This window comes from Carlito syrichta, unplaced genomic scaffold, assembly GCF_000164805.1.
Source record: "Carlito syrichta isolate Samal-C Ts95f unplaced genomic scaffold, Tarsius_syrichta-2.0.1 Scaffold303290, whole genome shotgun sequence".
NCBI classification, from domain to species: domain Eukaryota; kingdom Metazoa; phylum Chordata; class Mammalia; order Primates; family Tarsiidae; genus Carlito; species Carlito syrichta.
The window spans coordinates 199,281-218,796 of record NW_007247386.1 but is presented as its reverse complement, the minus strand read 5'-3'; the positions used below and the strand labels follow the sequence as shown (position 1 = coordinate 218,796).

Sequence of the window (19,516 nt, the reverse complement as noted above, 5' to 3'; positions counted from 1 at the left end):
GTAGAATTTCCTCAGTGATTGCCAGTTCCCTTCCGGAATCATCAAGGTTGATGAGAAAGAGACATGCTAGAAAGTGAGCCATGTTTATCTGTGACTTACGCTGCCCTTCACAAAGAGGATGTCATTGAAAATGCACTAATGTCTGTGTGCGCCTGGCTGTGTGGGTTTGAATCCTGGGCCCTCCACTTCCCTGCTGTGTGCTCTTGTATAGGTTACACAGTCTCGCTGTGCATCAGAGCCTTTTTCTGAAAAACAGCGCTGATAATGATAGCACTTGCCTCAGAAGGTGAGATCCCAGGGCACACATGGCAGACCTGGGATTTGAACTGAGACCAGTATAACCTCAAACCCCATGTCCCTTCCTCTGCATGTGGCCTGCTTTAACTGAACAGCTACATGCTTGAGGGCTGCTCCTGGTCCTGCCATTTCTCCATCGTGTGATTCTGCCCCACCCAGTCATGCGTCTGAGGCTCAGTTTTCTTGTCTGCAAAATGCAGACATGATTCTTGCTCTCCCCATCCTAGGAGAGTGGTGAGGCTCCAGAGAGCATTGTGTGCAGCGCAGCCAAGCCCTGGACACAGCAGAGAGAGGAGTCTGGTCTGTGGTCATGACCCATCTCCTCTACTGCGGGAAGACACCCTGGCCACTCACTCCAGAGGAGGGTATGTCTTTTCATGACGAGTGTACACAACTTCACAGCTTCCCCTGCCCCCAGGGATGGGTATCTGACTGGAGTTTCTGAGTTAAAGGCAAGTCCACAACCCCAGGGCCCCTTACCCTCCTCCTAGGACCCTCTGCACCAGTCCCCCAGGGCTCCCCTCCAGGCTGTGGAGCTGAGACCCATGGACCCTCCTCAGGAATCCCCAGGGGGCTTTGCAACCAGCTAGCAGTGAGTGGCCTGGCTGTGAAGGCGCACTCCTGCTTCTGCCTGGATCCTGCTGGCCTGGGCTGTGGAAACATCCAGGAAGGAAGGAGATCCGGGCCCTGGATGTTAGCAACGTCATCCTCCGAGAACGAATCCTCCAGAGAGACCAGCAGGACCCGGCCGTGAGGTAGCCAGACCGACCAGGGGAGACAGCACACGGACTGGCCATCCTGTGACATATGCCAGCAGGAGACCTGGGTGACCGTTTGCCTAAGAGACTCCTTTGGGGAAGGAGAGGCGCCTGATTCCTAATCCCACACCCCAGATTCCCTGGAGGCCTCAGTCTCTGGGGAAGAGAAAGTGAAACAGGTGGGTGGAGGCTGGGGGTCAGGGAGCAGGTGGGAAGCCCTGAAGAAACTTCAGGGACCTTATATTCAAGAGCTTTGCCGTAGCCATGGAGAAAAACGACTTACAGCCTCTCAGGGGCAGAGTGTGGCTAATTGGCATGTGAGCTGGAGGTTAAGGAGCGGAAGGAAGAATCGGACTGTTTTTGCAAGTTACCGAGAAAGTGAGAATGTCACTCTGGGCAGAGAGAAATTCTTTCTTTCTCGAGTGTGCCTTTCTTTAGACCACAGACCCTAGTGGACCACTGAGACTTGCAAAAAAGATTTCTTGTAATCCACCTTCCTTCTTCCGCAAGCAGCGCGGAAGGGCCTTTAAATCAAATGCAATCACCAAGCTTGTCTCTTGTCCTTACTGCACACCCCGCCCCCTGGAATTTGGCATCTGATGGATTCTGGACCTGACTTAAGGCTCTTTCCAAATCCAAGACTTGGGGAATTTTGTTAACAGTGCAATAAAAATAACTTCATAGTGTTACAGCAGGCACATTAAAGTGTGTGTGTGTGTGTGTGTGTGTGTGTGTGTGTGTGCGCGCGCGCGCGCACGTGTGTGCGCGCTGCTCTCTCCTTAAAAAAAAATACAGACAATGTTTCTTTAAAAGTCTCCATCTGCAAATCCCATTAGATGTGCATATAAGGTTTCTGATGATTAATAGTTGCCTGCTAGGGTTTTGGTTGGAGGCGATCTTGTGTGTGCGGGTTAACTCCTCCCTCTCCTCTCTCACATTTCACTCCAGAAATGTGTCACTCTCTCCCCACCGCAGGATTTAAAAGTGTGTCTCTGCAGCCCCGGGCCAGCCCTCTGCAGGCCAGCCCTCTGCAGGCGTTCGCTTGGGGCTCTCCTCATCAGCTGGGACGTCCGGGCTGGGGCCAAGAACATGTCTAGTGTCACGGGCGACACACACACGTGCAAGAGACCCCAGTAGGCAGACCTGTGTGTCGGAGGGACAGGAGGCGCGGAGTGACCTGACACAGGTGTGTGCACGCACGGGGTCGCAGCCACACCTGTGCGGACGTTAAGGCGAGACGTTAGCTTTGGTTTTTGTTTTGGTTCCTGGGCTGAATTTTCGATCGAATATCTTCCCCCTCCTATTTCATTTTTTCTTTTTTGCATTTTTGAAAATTTGCCTATAAAAAGTGTCGAACTGTGAAAGGACCGAGGCGTGAGGCAGACACGGATGGATCCTGCGGCCAGCAGCTGCATTCGGAGCCCCCGGCCCCCAGCCCCCAGCTGGGGCTGCCTTCGAAACCCCCACTCCGAAGGCAGCGGGGCCTCGGGGCCACCCCACTACCCGCCAACCCCGTTCTCCTTTCACCAGAAGCCGGACTTCCCGGTGACCGCGGCTGCAGTGTACCCCGACTTCTCGGCCTCCTGCCTGGCGGCCACCCCGCACACCCTGCCCCAGGAGGAGCGCATCTTCACCGAGCAGCACCCCGCCTTCCCGCAGCCCCCCGACTGGCACTTCCCGGTCTCGGAGGCCCGGTGCAGGCCCAGCTCAGGCCCGCCCGGGGGCTCCGGGGAGATGGGGACCAGCAGCCCAGGCCTGGTGGATGCCACGGGGGGCCCAGGTGAGGACTTCGGGGTGCTTGGGAGCACTGCCAGTGAGACAGAGAAGAAATCATCCAGACGGAGGAAGGAGGGTTCAGGTAGGTGGCTGAGGAGTTGCTGACCATGCCTTTACTGTGTAGCTCTGGGCTGCTCAACCTCTCTGAGCCTTGACCATGAGTTTCAAGCGAGACTGTCTACCCTACCCGGATGCAGGAGACCAGACTAGCTGCCTTTGGGGTTTCTCTTACTCGAAGTCATGGAATTCTCTGCTGATGGGGCTATCTCTCTGTCCCCAGCACAGCTGCGCCCCAGGAAGGGTGTATCAGCAAGAGAATGAACCAGGATCATCAAGGATGTGGAGGCCACGTGGGATGGAACCTCTGGTGTAGACAAGGGCTAGAGAGGGGCTTTCCTGAGTCCAGGCTGACTTTGAGTCATATCCCCCCGCCCCATGCTTCAGCCAGCTCCAAATGGTCTCGGAGCCACAGAACTCCCTCACCTCACTAGGGCAGTCGGCTGAGACCGAGGCTTGGAGCATTAGGACCGAGGCTGGGACCCTAGGCGGCCACCCAGAGCCAGGACCCTACATCTCCAGGGACCTAGGGCAAGCCTAGAATGGGATGGGAGAGGCGAGGGGTGGGGGGGAGGTGGAAGCTGAGACGGGGGCAGACGGTCCACCAGGCCAAGGGGACAGCTCAGCTGCCAAGTTCTGGCTGACCCCCAGAGAGCAGCCCTCCAGGGAGCCCTCTTGAAGGATGGCTGGCCTCCGGGAGGGGCAGGGAGGCAGGCAGCCGAGGGCCGGCCCTTGGGGGAAGCCCGGCTCCAGAGGCGCAGGTGGGGTTGGCCTGTCTGCTAAGCTCCCAGGTGAAGCCCTTTCCCCAACTCCCCAGGAGGCCCGCTCTGGCTTCCATCACTATCCATTCACTTTTGTCTGGGTCCTTGTCCCCGGTCCGCCCAGAACAAGGCAGTGTCCCAGCTTCCTTCTCCGCTGTCCTGCGGTCCTCCTGACAGCTGCCCTTGGGGGCAAACATGTCTGAGCCTACAGAGGACCTCCTCAGGGGGTCCCCACGGGATAAGCAGGCCAGGCCAGCAAAGGAGGCACCGACCAATGAGTGAGGACATTTCGCTTGGCTTTACAAAGCACTTTGACTTAGCGTGGATTTCTCTAGTCCTTGCTCTTTGCCGAGTTCTGGCAATACTGAGATGAATAAGGTGGTCTCACTCCAAAGAGCTCAAAGTGGGAGGAAGAGGAGCCCTCTGGTGGTTGTGGGGGGTGCGCTGATGGGCAGCGCCAAGGTGCTTTGGGACACGGATGACGGCTCTTTAGGGTCCTGCGGGTTTGGGAGGTGGAGACGGCAGGTTGTGTTAGCATCTCACTTCTATCCACATGGAAAAGGAGAGATTGAAAGTTTGAGGGAAGACGCGGAAAGAATGGGCTGAAAATAGAGGGAGCAACCCCTCTCAATTTGTGTAGATTTTTCTGGTTTTAGCACTGAAGAGCCCACGTCCCGGGCAAGCCCTCAGTCCTGGGCAAACCGGGAGAATGGGTCACCCCAGAAGGGAGCTCAAGCCCCAGACTTCAGACCCAAATCCCACACCGGTAGACTTCAAACTGACTCCTCATTCTGAAAGGAAATTTGGTCTCCCTGCTTGGGGAAGCCCCTGCAAGGGCTCACGGTGGGTGGGGACAGCCACAGCCCGCCCTTAGAAGGGCCCTCTGAATCCTCATCCCCAAACTAACTGCTCCTGCCCCTGGCTGGAGACCTGCTGGGGAGAGGGAGCTCTGTGTGACTTCCCCTCCCGGGCGCCTGCCGCTGCCGCCCCTGCACGTCTCCACAGGAGTGAGTGCCCCAGGAGTGAGTGCCCCAGGCTCCGGGAAGGGATGGGCCAAGGGCAAAATCTCTCCTCACCAGAGTTTCAGCAACACCCAAAGGCACTGTCTTCTTCTCGGCGAGGGACTGGCAGTGTCCGCGCACACGCATGGCCTGCACGCTCCAGGAACAGCGTCATGGGGTTGGAAGGTTCCCACCTGGGAGGGGCCCCGGGCTCTCCCACAGGGTCCCCTCAGTGGTGTGAAGAAGGGCCCAGCAAGCCAACTTCCTTCATTCCCGTGTGGCTCCAGACCCAGTCTCCGTTCAGCAGGGAAATTGTGCCCAGGTGCCCGAGCCTCAGTTTGGAATTTGCCTCAGCTTCCTAAGAAAGAAAGGGGCAAGTGATGAGGAAGGTCCACAATAGCTCAGAGACCGACCCATGAAGAACACCCGCCAGGCCCTCCACCCCAAGCCACTGGTTGGATCCTCTCTCTACTTAAAATTTTGCTCATTATCCAGTTTCTGCATTGATTTTGAGTTTTGTAAGCACTGCATTAAAATATTATTTATCAGCTGGGTGCAGTGGCTTACCTCTGTAATCCCAGCACTTTGGGAGGCGGAGGTGAGAGGACTGCCTGCGCCCAGGGGTTCTAGACCAGCCTGGGCAACTTGGCGAGACTTTGTCTCTTCAATAAATCAAAAAAATTAGCCAGGTGTGGTGGCGCGTGCCTGTGGTTCCAGCTACTTGGAAGGCGGAGGCAGAAGGATCGCTTGAGCCCAGCAGGTCGAGGCTCTGGTGACCGGGAGTGTGCCACTACACTCCAGCCTGGGAGACAGAGTGAGACGCCACCTCAAAAGCAAAAAAAGATTTATATATATATATATAATCTATCTTGATCACCAAGGGTTTCGGTGCCCACTGCATTTGGTGGTCGACATGAGTGCTCACATGCAGATCCTTAGTTCTAACAGGAAGGTTAAACCAGCTGGATCAGAAGTGTGTTTTCTGTGGTGCTTCACAGTCGGCCAGACAGACTGCACAACTTTGGGAAGGGTCTTAACTTCCTGAAGCCTCTGTTTCCCTAACTGTGAAATGGGAAAGTAACAACAGCACCTCTGGATAGAGTCTCTGGGCAGGTACAATGCAGTGCCCCATGAGATGAACGCTATGCCTGGCACAGAGTAGGAGTTCAATACATAGCAGCCATGAATGCTTCCAGGCCCGCGTTTCCTGAACCAGCCTCCAGAACACAGGGTCTGACAAATATTCTTGTTTGTGGAGGCTAGTGGAATGGAATATTTCAAATACACTGTCTCAGAAATCCCTGAGTCTGGGGTAGAACATGTGGGAACTTCTAACAGTTGTTTTGGTCCTAAAATCCGGTTGCCATGGATCAGGGGCTTGGAGCTCGGAGCTCTGTTGTAGAGGTGGTGGGGAGAGTCATGCCTGGCAAGTGTACCCCGTGCTGCAGTGGCCAGGAGGCTCCGTCACTGAGCGTCCTTTCTCCTTCCTCTGCCATCCGCACCAGCTCCCCGCCCACTCCCAAAGGAAGCTAGAGTTGAACTGCTCAGATAAATGGTGGAGAAAGCGGGGTTCCTGCCCCCTCCCGGAGACCAGCAGTGTTTGTTATCTTACCCAAACTGCTCCCAGCCCCAGACCAGTGGGGGTTAAAGGCCCCTGCTGGCAGGGACAGCTGCGGAGGCCCTGTTGTTTTCTCCCAAATGGAGGTGGACGCTACCTAGGTCGCCTTTAATTTATGGGAAGGGAGATTTCGTGGTGATTTCCTGATGGGTTCAAGGAAAGGTTGCCTGTGATCAGCCCGGCTGCAGGTGAATCGCGTCGCCGGCCCAGGCAGCCGCTGTGCTGGGACTCAGCGCTGCTCACTTGTCCCCAGGCTGCTGGGTCGCACCTGTCATCACACTCATCCCGTCCTCCTCAGCCCCGACATGTGTGTTCCCCAGGCTCATCCTGCCTGGTTTTTCCCCTGCAAGAAACGACCTCAACCTCCACATATGGGCTCCCTCTCCCCATTTATTTGTTTGTTTGCTTATGTATTTGTTTATTTTTGAGTCAGAGTCTCACTCTGTCACCCAGGCTGGGGTGCAGGGGCACGTTCACGGCCTCCACAGCCTCGACCTGCTGGGCTCCAGCGATCCTTCTGCCTCAGTCTTCCAAGTAGTGGAACAACAGGCACACGCCACTACAACCAGCTAATTTTTTGAAATATTATGGAGATATCTCACCGAGTTGCCCGGGCTGGTCTCAAACCCGCAGGCTCAGGCAATCCTCTCACCTCAGCTTCCCAAAGTGCTGGGATGACAGGCTTCAGCCACCAAGCCCAGTCTCTCCTTCTCTTCATGGCATCCACAGGCTACCACTTTCACCTTCCCTCCACCAACCCTGCCACGAAGCCCCACCAGTGGACTGGCCCTGCAAACACACCCTGTGTTTTCTAACTTTGCTCTGGCAGTTTCCCCTGGCCGGGTTAGTGCTTCCCTTCCCCACCCCCAACCTCTCTGCTGGACTCCTATTTATTTTAACATCCGTTCAAAAGCCACCACTCCAAGACTATGCTTGTCCTTTTTTTTTTTTTGAGTTGGATTCTCACTCCATTGCCCAGGCTGGAGGGCAGTGGCACACACGCTCACGGCCACCCCAGCATTGACCTGCTGGGCTCCAGCCATTCTTCCAAGTAGCCAGAACTACAGGCGCGCACTACCATGCCCGGCTCATTGTAGAGACAAGGGCAGGTCTCGAACCCGCAGGCTCAGGCAATCCACTCGCCTCAGCCTCCCAAAGTGCTAGGATTATAGGCTGAGCCACGGAGCCCAGCCTCGTCCTTCTTTTTTTTCAAAAAAAATTATTACTACACTTGTATGGAGCATCAAAATCTGGGAAAGCTACAGTTGAGAGATTTTAAAGTACAGAATCTGCTACAAACTGTGCTGACTTTCTGACTTCTGCTTGCAACTTCATAAAGGAACTCTCCTGCGATGTCTTACTGTGGGACATCTTATATTTGAAATCTCTTTGCTTTTAAATTGTGGTCACAAATACATAACATAGCCGGGTGCAGTGGCTCACGCCTGTCATCCCAGCATTTTGGGAAGGGGAGGGGAGGGGAGTCCAAGGGTTCGAGACCAGCCTGGGCAATTCGGCAAGACCTCGTATCTACAATAAATCAAAAATTAGCCTGGTATGGTAGCACGCACTTGTGGTTCCAGTTACTTGGAAGGCTGAGGCAGAAGGATCCTCCCACCTCAGCCTCCTGAGTAACTGGGACTACAGGCGTGCACCATCACATGCAGCTAATTTCTTTTCTTTTCTTTTTTTTTTTGGTAGAGATGAGGTCTTTGCTTTGTATTCCAGGCTTATGTCATGTGTTTTTTGTTGTTGGGTTTTTTTAAAATCAGAGTCTCACTCTGTCGCCCAGGCTAGAGTGCAATGGCACGCTCACAGCCACCACAGCCTCTATCTGCTGGACTCAGGCAATCCTTCCGTCTCAGCCTTCCAATTAGCTGGGACCACAGGCGCATGCCCCCACACCCAGCTAATTTTTTGATTTATTGTAGAGACAAGGTCTCGACAAGTGGCTCAGGCTGGCCTCGAACCCCCGGACTCGGGCAATCCTGTCGCCTTCACCTCCCAAAGTGCTGCTACGATAACAGGCGTGAGCTGCTGTGCCTAGCTCACCTTTTCTTAATCCACAGCGTGCAAATGTTTGAGACTGAATTTTCAGTTCTTTTAGATCTATACCCAGAAGTGGAATTACTACTATATGGCGACTATATTTTTAATTCCTGTAGGAAACTTCATACCATTTTCCATAGTGGCTGCACCATTTTACATTCCCACCGACAGAGCACAGGGGTTCCAATGTCTCTTCATCCTCACCAACATTTGTTATTTGCAGTTTTTTGTACGGTGACCGTCCTAATGGGTGTGAGGTGATATCTCGTGGTTTTGACGTGCATTTCCCTAATGATTAGTGATGAGTATTTTTTATGTGCTTGCTGGCCATTTGTATATTGACTTTAGAGAAATGTCTGTTTAACTTCTTTGCCCATTTTGAATTGGATTCTTTGGTTTTTGTTGTTGAATTGTAGTTCTTATATATTCTGGATATTAACCCCCCATCAGATATATAGTTTGAAAAATGTTCTCCCATTCCGTGGGTAGCCTTTTCATTCTGTTGATTGTTCCTTTTGCTGTGTAGAAGTTTTTAAAGTTCGATGTAATTCCTATTTGTCTATTTTTGCTTTTGTTGCTTGTGTTTCTGAAGTCATGTCCAAGAAATCATTGCCAATCATTGGCATAAAGATTTCCCGTTTTCTTCTAGTAGTTTTATTATTTATTTATTTATTTATTTATTTATTTATTTATTTATTTTTGGGGGGAGTTGGAGTCTTACTCAGTTTCCCTGGCTGGAGTGCAGTGGTACGTTCACGGCCACCGCAGCCTCCATCTGCTGGGCTCAGGCGATCCTTCTACCTCAGCCTTCCAAGTAGCTGGGACTACAGGGGTGCACTACCATGCCCGGCTTATTTTTTGATTAATTGTAGAGACAAAGTCTCACCAAGTTGCCCAGGCTGGTCCCGAACCCCTTGACTCAGGCAATCCTCTCACCTCAGTCTCCCAAAGTGCTGGGATTACAGGCTGAGTCACTGCGACCGGCCAGTTTTATATTCTTTAGGTCTTACATTTAGATCTTTAGTTCGTTTCGAGTTACTTTTTGTATATGGTATAAGGTAGGGGTCCAATTTTATTCTTTCACATGTAAATATCGTTTTCCCAGCGCCATTTGTTGAAGAGATGATCCCCTTCCCGTTGTGTAGCCTTGGCAACTTTGTAAAAGATCACTTAACCATATATGTGAGGGTCTACTTCTGGCTTCTCTATTCTGTTCCATTGGTCTAGGTCTCTTTATGTCAGTGCCATAATGTTTTGATTACTGTAGCTTTGCAATGTGTTTTCTTTCTTTCTTTCTTTTTTTGAGTTGGAGTCTCACTCCATCGCCCAGGCTGGAGTGCAGTGCAATGGCATGCTCACAGCCACCCCAGCATCAACCTGCTGGGTTCCGGCGATCCTTCTGCCTCAGCCTTCCAAGTAGCTGGAACCACGGGCACATGCTACCATGCCTAATTTTTTATTTATTGTAGAGACAAGATCTTGCCAACTTGCCTGGGCTGGTCTTGAACCCACAGGCTCAGGCAATCCACTCACTTCAGCCTCCCAAAGTGCTGGGATTACAAACTGAGCCACTGAACCCAGCCACAGTGTGTTTTCAAAGTAGAAGTTGTGAGGCCTCCAGTTTTGTTTTTCTTTCTCAAGATTGATTTGGCTATTTATTTGGAGTCCTTTGACATTCCATCTGAACTTCAGAATTTATTTTTCTATTTCTGCCCCAAAAATCATTGGGGTTTTGACCGGGATTACATTGAATCTCTAGATCGTTTTGTGTAGTGTGAATACTTAACTATATTAAGTCTTTCAATCCACAAGCATAATGTCTTTCCACGTATTTGCATCTTCTTTATTTCAACAACATCTTGTAGCTTTCAGTGTATAGGTCTTTCGCTCCTTGGTTAAGTTTACTCTTAAGTATTTTACTCTGTTTGATATTATTATAAGTGGGATTATCGTCTTAATTTGCCTTGCAGACTGCTCGTTGTTAGTGAGTAGAAACACTGATTTTTGTGAATTATTTTGTATACTGTGACTTTACTGAATTCATTGATTCGTTGTTTTTTTTTTTTTTTTGAGTTGGAGTCTTACTCTGTCGCCCAGACCGGAGTGCAGTGGCCGCTCCCGGCCACCGCAGCCTCAACCTGCCGGGCTCCAGCAATCCTTCCGCCTCAGCCTTCCGAGTAGCCGGAATTACAGGCATGCGCTACCACGCCCGGCTGATTTTTTTATTTATTGTAAAGATGAGGTCTCGCTGCCCAGGCGGGTCTCGAACCCGCGGGCTCAGGCAATCCATTCACCTCAGCCTCCCAAAGGCGTGGGATTACAGGCTGAGCCACCGAGCCCGGCTAATTGATTCGTTCTTAAGGGGTTGTTGGTGGAATCTTTAGGTTTTTCTACATGCTAGATCATGTCATCTGCAAATAGAGATAATTTTTCTTTTTCCTTTCATATGTGGATTTCTGTCATTTCTTCTTTTTGCCTGATTGCTCTGGCTAGAACTTCCGGCGCTATGTTGAATACATGAGGTGAGAGCGGGCATTCTTGCATTGTTCCTGGCCTTAGAGAATGCTTCCCATTTTTTACCATCAAGTGTGGTATTAGCTGTGGGCTTTTCACATATGGCCTTTATTATGTTGAGGTAATTTTCTTCTACTCTTAATTATTTATTTATTTATTTATTTTAAGTCAGGAACTCACTCTAATGCCCAGGCTGGAGTGCGGTGGCACGATCACAGCTCACCACAACCTCGACCTCCTGGGCTCAGGCGATCTTCCCGCTTCAGCCTCTTGAGTACCTGGAACTACAGGCACACACCACCATGCCTGGCTAATTTTTTTATTTTCTATAGAGACATGGTCTCACTATGTTGCCCAGGCTAGTTTCGAACTCCTGGACTCAAGCAGTCCCCCTGTCTTGGCCTCCCAAAGTGCTGGGATGACAGGCAAAAGCCACCATGCCAGCTTTCTAGTTTGTTGAGCGTCCAAGAATCCCTTCCCAACCTCTCTCCCACACACAGCATGAGCCCTGTTTACATGTCCACAGCGGCATCGAAGCATAGTTGATCTTGTATCCAGAGTCATAGAGGCATATGGCCATCTCTCCCCCTGAAATCGAAGTGTCTAGAGGGCTGGAATGATGCCCTCATTCCGTGTAGTCTCCCTGGCACCTAGTGAAACATGTGCACACAGGAGACGCCCATGGGGTATCTGGTCAACGGCCTCAGCTGTGGCCTGACATTCATTTGTTCATGTTCCCACCTTCTCCCTGGGAGCAGCTCCCCCGCCTGAGATGAGGGCTCCCATCCTGGGTCCTGCGCTTCTGTAAAAGGCATCAGGACTTTCACAGCCTCGCTTGCGAGAAAGATGTTCAGAGAGCCAGACTTCAGTCAGGGTCAGCGTGCGTGCTGGGGTCAGAAAGCCTCATAAACACCCCCAAACCTCCACAGGGTACCGAGGTCGGCTCCTCAGTCCCAGGGCCACCTTGGCTGAAGGCAAGCGGGGCTGATGTGGCTGGAAAATGAGAGGGACAGGCAGTCAGGACGCTCCCATGACAGGATAGCCAGAGGGCCAGCTGTCCCGTGTGTGGCTGTGTCCTCCAATCTAGAGGAAAGGGCACTTCTTCCTAAGCACAGGGGTCTCCTGTGGCTCCTCTCAGCCCCCCTCAGTCCTCTGTGGCGAGCACTGGCTGTGGGGCATGGGGGTGTTTCAGTCGGCCCAGGCTGCCACCACAAAGCACCACAGACCATGGTGTCAACAACAGAAACTTAATTTCTTACTCTCCTGGGGACCAGAAGTCTAAGCTAAGGTGTCGGCAAGTCTGTTCTCTCCTGAGGCCTCTCACCTTGGCTCACAAATGGCTGCCCTCTTGTTACGTCCTCACACTAACTTCTCTCTGTGCACTGTGTACCAGGGCCTTCCCAGGTAACCCCGTGTGTGGCCTCATCACCGCTTCTTATAAGGACACCAGGCAGATTGGATGGAGCCCACCCCGACAGCCTCATTTTAACTGAATCACCCCTCTAAAGGCCCTGTCTCCAATATGAGGGGGGACCCCCCCAAAAAAGGAATTTAGTTATTACAATTTGTAAATTTATTCTTACACGTTCAAACTCCAGTCACCTCAAAGTCCTCTTCGGTGGACGCAATACACCTTTGGAGATGTTTTTCCTACTGCTCAAAAAAGTTTTTGAACTTGTCAGTGCTGATGCCTTTGAGTGCTTCTGCCGTTTTTTGTTTCACCTCTTCTACTTCGGCAAAACATTTCCCTTTGAGGACTTTCTTCATCCAGGGAAACAAAAAAAAAAATGCCCTCGGGGCCAGATGAGGTGAATAGGGAGGGTAGGGCACAGGGGCCATGCTGTTTTGGGTCAAAAACGGCTGAACACTCAGTGTGGCGTGGACAGGTGCATCGTCATGGTGGAAGAGCCAGTTACTTGTTTGCCACAGCTCGGGGACGTTTCTTCTGCAAATCATGATGCAAATTATCAACCAGAGTTTTTATCTAGAAGTTCTGAGAAGGTTGAAGGTGACTGAAGTTTACACACGTAAGAACAAACACACCCGTTTTTATCAATGAATTCCATTGCTTTTGTTTTGTTTCCCCCTCATACAGACACATCTGGGGTCCTGGGGTCAAAGTTTTGACACAATTCGTCCCATAACAGGGCATGTGGGGCCAGGAACGAGGTTCCAGCCATGGCACGAGTGCTCCCATTAAAAACCCCTTTGGCAAAAGCGGCACTTCAGACCAGTACCCATCCCCAGAGCTTTCCTGGCCCAGGCTCCCAGCAGCCACTGGAGCGTTTCACTTGGGATAGGGTACTGTTTCTTCCCATGACAAATCCCTGAGTTCTCATTTTCCACCAGCAAGGAGAGACTTTAAAAGTGGAGACAGGTCATGCTTGGTGGCTCAGGCCAATCATTCCAGAATGTTGGGAGGTCGAGGTGGGAGGACTGCATGGGCCCAGGAGTAATATAGAAAGACCTTGTTTCTACAAAACATAAAACAAATTAGCCGGGTGTGGAGGGTTCCAGCTACTTGGGAAGCTAAGGTGGAAGGATCGCTTGAGCCCAAGAGGTCAAGGCCATGGTGAACTGTGACTGTGCCACTGCACTCCAGCCTGGGTGACAGAGTGAGACTCCAACTCAAAAAAAAAAAAGTAGAGACAGTTTACAGTTTTAGGAATGAATCTCTAGAGAAGGAGGCTATTTGACAGAGGAAGGAAGAGATGAAATAAATAGACAACTGGTAAATGTCGCATGGGAGGGTTGGGGAGTCCCCTGCTGGGTGAGCTCCTGCCTGTGCCCACCCCCGTTGCTGGGTCACAGTATGGTGCTGGGGAAGCGGGTCAGGACTGACATCAAGTGCGCTAACCTGACAGCCTGGTTCAGGTGCCTGGTCCACGGCTTCCTGACTGTGTGAACTTGAGGAAGTCCTGACCCTCCCCGCCAGCACTACCTACCCCAAGCCCCAGTCTCCTCTGAGGAAGGAAGATGACAGTATCTACTTCCCATGGTGACCGAGGGACTCAGTGAGACGTGGCGTCTGCTGCTCCCACTTGACAACCCTCAGTCGGGTTTCCCCAGACCCGTGAGTGAGTGTGTTCCTCTCCTCAGCCTCCCCCTGACGCGCCCACGCCAGGCCAGACAGGGCGTCCCGAGCTCTGCTGGGACCTTTGCCACCTGCCGCCAGCCGGGTCCGCCTGACTCTGAGGGACGCTGGCCCGGGGTGGCTGCAGCACTGGGTGGGGTGCAGTCTGAGGGGGGCAAGCCGTGGCAGCCCCCTCGTGCCAACTCCAAATCCAGAACCCCCAGCAAGGAAGAAGCCTTGGGGTCTGGAGGGACCAGTGTGGGAGGAGAGACAGCAGTGCCACACACGGCCTGCGTCCCTTGTGGGCGTCCCCTGCCTCTGGTTAGAGCTCCTGTCCGCTCCTCTGACAAGACAGATGTGACCCCATGCGGGACCCCAGGCTTCGGCCACCATCTAAACTCAGAGGCACCCACACGAATCCTGGGCCTGGGCTTGCTCAAGCTGCAACCAGATACTGTCGGGAAGCTCTGGAGAATCCATTTCTAGTGAGGTAGCAGGATCCTGACCAGCTTCTAAGACAGAAAGGTCCAGGGAACCCACGGGTCATGAGAAGGTCAGCCAATGGGCCACCCCAGGTTGGCCCTGCTGCCCTGCCAGCTTAGGGGTCAGAAGTCCTGCCCTGCTCAGCTATTTCCCTGGTTTGAATAACTGGAGGCACCTGGGCCCAGGCAGGCGGGGGCCATTCAGAGGCAGGGCAGCCCTTTCTTTCCCAGACCCGACTCCCGGTCCCTGCAGACCACCAGGCCAGCCCCATCCCCCTCCCTCTCGCTGACACCCTGACTCGCTCCCTGGCCTCGGCTGGGACCCACAGCCATCCTTTTCTAGTTCTTGTTTCTCCCTGTTTTCCTGGTGCACAGAGGTTGGGGAACAGTGAATGTGGGCCCGGGCCCTGAAGCCCATATGCCCTTTGGTGACGGCTGGAGCGTATGAACATAAGCAAAGGCCAGTGCTGCCGATGCCTCCCACAGCCCCTCCTAAGGCTGCAGCTCCTTCTCTTCCTCACCACTGCCCACCCCACCGGGGACCCAGCAGAGGCTACTGTAGCACCAGGCATTCCCATTCCAGAAGAACCTGCTTCTCCTCCAGAAAACACGCCCCGATTTCTCTGGCCCCACCGCTGGCTTCCCCTAAGAGGCTGGAAGCCCTGCCCGGGCCTCTCCAGGCGCCTGAGTGAGAGGAAGGGACCTGGGCATCGGGGCGGGCGGGGCCCAGTGGGAAGCCAGGCCAACCCCAGGAAGGCAGAGAGGCCCAAGATGCGACCACCCAGCTGGTCTTGGTCTGGCTCCAACCAGGTCTGATATGTTTCGAAGGGTCTGATTTTTAACCCTTTCTTCTGAAATCAGACGCTATTCCTGGAGTGGGCACAGCCTCCATAATCATTGCCCCCAGGGCAGTGTGACATGTGGCTATTGCCCTGGAGTGGTCCCAGGGGCCTTGGGCAAGTCATTTAATCTCTGGGTCCTGTTCATCTGTTCAAAGGGCTAATGTGCACCTTATTTACAGAATAAATAAGAGGATACAAAGCTGGGTGTGGTGGTTTATGCCTGTAATCCCAACACTTTGGGAGGCCAAGGTGGGAGGACTGCTTGAGCCCAGAAATTTGAGACCAGCCCAGGCAACATGTGAAACCTTGTCTCTACAAAAAAATTTAAAAATTAGCCAGGCATGGTGGCGTGCACCTGGAGCCCCAGCTACTGGGGAGGCTGAGGTGGAATGATCACCTGAGCCCAAGAGGTCAAGGCTGTGGTGAGCCATGATCGTACCACTGCACCCAACCCTGGACAACAGAGTAAGACCCTTGCCCCTCCCTCCCCAAATGGATACAACAGGAAGCAGCCCAGTAGTGTGGAAATAGGTTCCTATAAAAAAAACTGGGTTCTAGACCCAATTCTGCCACTCACTTGCTATGTGTCCCTAGGGAAGTCCCTTGCTTTCTCTAGGCTTGCCTGTAAAATGAAAAGGGGACACTAGATAACCTCTAAGTTCCTCCCAGTTCCACTCTGCATGATTCGGTCGTATGTATAAGAGCCCAAAAGGGTTCATCTTTGGGGAGGAAGAGTCATTGTCCACTGCTGAGTGCTTCTGGGATCTGGGCATGTGGGTTTCTGCCTGGTCTTGGGCAGGAGTTTCTGTAAACTGGGAAAGCCAGAGGGAGGCAGGCACAGGCCCCCAAACCAGCACAACCCACCAGGTCCATCTGAACCTCTTTGAGGCCCGATAAAGCCGTCTGCTGCCTTCAGCAAGGCCTGCCAAACATGACAGCTATTCATGAAATCACTCACCTTGGATGGGAACTGCAATCACACACACATCCTGTTTGCATCACCCCCCGCCCCCCGGCACTGTGGTCTGTTTCCTCTCAGCCCTGCACCCACCGAGGATCCTGGGGTGGGCGGGGCGGCACCTGCTATCCCCCAGGGGGGTTGGTGTGGATTGCTCTCTGCCCACATCTAGCGCCCGTGCCTGAAATCGTGGGTCCCTAAAAGGCTGTGGCAGCAGTGGCCAAGAGTGGCCAGAGACACAGCTCCAAGAAGAGGCGTGGGAAAGCAGGGAAGGGATAGTAGCTAGGAGGTCAGACCGGTAAAAATCATCCCTTTCACTCGGGTCCAGGGATGTAGTGCCCTCAGGAGCCTCGTGCTTGGCCCCGCCGTGAGTCCTCTCTCCTGAGCCACCTCCAGGCCACCACACTAGTCAGGCTCTTCTGACAGTGTCCCCACTGTGTGCCAGGCACTGTGCTGGGTGCTGACAACACCTGCCACCCTCTTCGTGTTCCCTCTTGCCTTGTGAATGAAGAAACTGAGACTCGAGAACACGTAAGAGACCGGTCCAAGGTCAGAAAGCTCCTCAGAGCCAGCACCTGCAGGCGCTGAGGCTTGGCCTCACTGATGGGTCCTCCGTACATCGGCAAATACGACTCCTCTCCACCCAGCCTATATGGGGAGGGAGATGCCCCTATGAGTCCTGATCTTTGGACCGAGGGAGGGCCGTGGAGGGCTTTGGGACACAGCACACAGCAAGACCTCAGATCAGACTGAAGGTAGGAACTAGAAGTTGAGACAAGAATACTTGAAGTTGGAAGAGGCTCAGAGTTCATCAAGGCCGAGGTTCTCAACAAAGGACGGAAGAGGGAAGGCTGGGCATGGTGGCTTACACCTATCATCCCAGCATTTTGGGAGACTGAGATGAGAGGACTGTTTGAGCCCAGGAGCTCAAGACCAGCCTGGGCAACGTAATGTGACTTCGACTCTACAAATAAAAAAATAAGCCAGGCATGGTGCTGTGCACCTGTAATCCCAGCTATTGGGGAGGCTGAAGCAGAAGCAACACCTGAGCCCAGGAAGTTGAGGCTGTGGTGAGCTGTGATCGTGCCGTTGCACTCCAGCCTAGGTGGCAGAGTGGAGACTCTGACTCAAAAGGAAGAAGAGGGAGAGGAGATATCAGGGCTTACAGGGAAAGAACTCTGATATCAGCCACCCCCAACCACAGAAAACAGAATCCATTCCAATTCTATACTTCTACACATGGGGAAACTGAGGCCCTGGGAGTCGAGGGAGGCTCCCCAACAAATATGCTCTCTCTGGGGAACAAACCATCTTGGGGTGAGTTGCGTTATTTTCATGGGCAGTGTGCACAGGACTGTGTGGGTGAGCCGGTAGATAATACCCAGCCAGGAATGGCATGAAAGCGCCCAGAGTTTGGGGTTTATTGTTTATCTTGATTTAAAAATTGCAATTTGTCAAACTGTTCCAGGACAAAGAGAAACGAAACTTCCACTCCAGCCTCATAGCTCGCATCCCGTACTCTGGTCTTTTTATCATTTCCAGCAGTGGTGACAGTGTATCCCACTCTGGGAAGCGATGAGGGACAAGGGTCCTCCCAGAGTCGGTATCCCACCCGCCATTACCCGGCGTTGCCCCAAGCCTCACACAGGGGTTTAGCCAAGACCCTCAATTCCCTGCCCTTGCCTCTTCCTTCTATTCCCCTTCTAGAAACAGGCACAGAAGCCTGGGAGCTTAAATCAGGATGGTAAGAGGCAGGCGGGGAGGGGTGGCGCAGCTTGGCTGGCAGACCCGGCAGCCCACACATCCAGCTCCAAAGGGGTCCTCCCCTCTGCTCCCTTCTTCTCTCCAGGGAGGATTACATGCAGAACTGGGGGGTAGGAGTTGTTTCCAGGGACACCATGGGGCACCTGTGCACCCCTAAGCAGGCCTGGGAGGAGGGGGGCATGGGTGGCAACCCAGGCAGTGTCCCCAGGAGTCCCCAAGGGGAGACAAGCAGAGCTTCCAGGATTCAGTTCCAGGCCCAACCCGGGCCAGCCAAGCAGAAGATGAAGAATCGAACGCCAAGGCTGAGAGCCTTGGCTACAGTCAGATACACCTGAGCTCAAATCTCCCCTCAGCCACCTAGAAACTGCCAGGCACACTGGGTGAGTTCTTGTGTCCTCTGTATAACAGGGGGTGATTTAGGGGCTGGGCTCGGTGGCTTGTGCCTGTAATCTGAGCACTATGGGAGGCCAAGGCGGGAGGATCGCTTGAGCCCAGGAGTTCTAGACCAGCCTGGGCAACAGAGCGACACCTCACTACTACACAAAATACAAAAACCAGCCGGGCGTGGTGGCCTGTGCCTGTAGCATTAGCTACTTGGGAGGCTGAGGCAGAAGGATCACCTGAGCCCAAGAGGTTGGCTGCGGTGAACCATGATCATGCCACTGTACTCCAGCCTGTGTGACAAAGTGAGACCCTGACTCAAAAATAAACAAAATAACAGAGTGACTTAGCAAATATTTAGCAAATGTTTACTTTGTGCCAGGCACAGCAGCAACTACAAGCTACATTCAAGAGTGAGAAAAATCTTACATCCCCAGGGAGAGAGCAACTAGTCAGGTCATCACACAAATCCCCTGACTGCCAAAGGGAACAGCATTTTCTACCACAGGCCTGTGATGGCGAGGATTGAGGTGAATGTGAGGATAGAGAGGTGGAATAGTCTCCAGGCATGGAGTGTCAGCTGTGTGCACCCCAGCTCTTCAGATGGGACTTGTGGGGGGGGGTTTATGAATTGGAAGAATACTGTTTCCCCAGCACTTTTAGCTTATTTACTTATTTATTTGGTTTTTTGTTTTGTTTTGTTTTGTTTTGTTTTTGAGTCCAAGTCTCATTCTGTGGCCCAGGCTAGAGTACACTCATGGCCACCACAGCCTCAGCATGCTGGCTCAGGTGATCCTTCTACCTCAGCCTTCCAAAGTAGCTGAAACCACAGACATGCACCACCACACCCAACCGATTTTTTGATGTATTATAGAGAGGAGGTCTCACCATGCTGCTCAGCTGGTCTCGAACCCCTGAACTCAGGTAATCCTCTGCCTCCGCCTCCCAAAGTGCTGGAATTACAGGCGTGAGCCATCGCAGCGCGCTGCACTTCTAGCTTCTAACCCATTTTTTTCACACACCAGCTGATCTGGTCTTCCCAGTAACCCTGGGAGGTGGGTGCTTTCTTTCCCCCGACTTCTTAATGAGGAGGCTGAAGCCCAGAGAGGTGAAGCGACTCCTCAACGCGTCCAGCAGGGGATCCAAACCTCTGGCAAGTCGCCAGGAAAAGGCAGGGCTGGGTCG

The 19,516-nt window shown here is 52.8% G+C and overlaps 1 protein-coding gene across 1 annotated transcript in view; it reads left to right on the top strand.

Annotated features, from left to right (window-relative positions):
- Positions 1-2,422: 2,422 nt before the first annotated feature.
- Positions 2,423-19,516, top strand: part of MEOX1 (mesenchyme homeobox 1) — a 21,025-nt gene continuing 3,931 nt past the window's right edge. Inside the window, exon 1 of the mRNA XM_008058310.1 lies at positions 2,423-2,913. Within this exon, the coding sequence (XP_008056501.1) occupies positions 2,445-2,913 (469 nt within the window). The 5' untranslated portion in view covers positions 2,423-2,444. The remainder of the gene's footprint in view (positions 2,914-19,516) is intronic.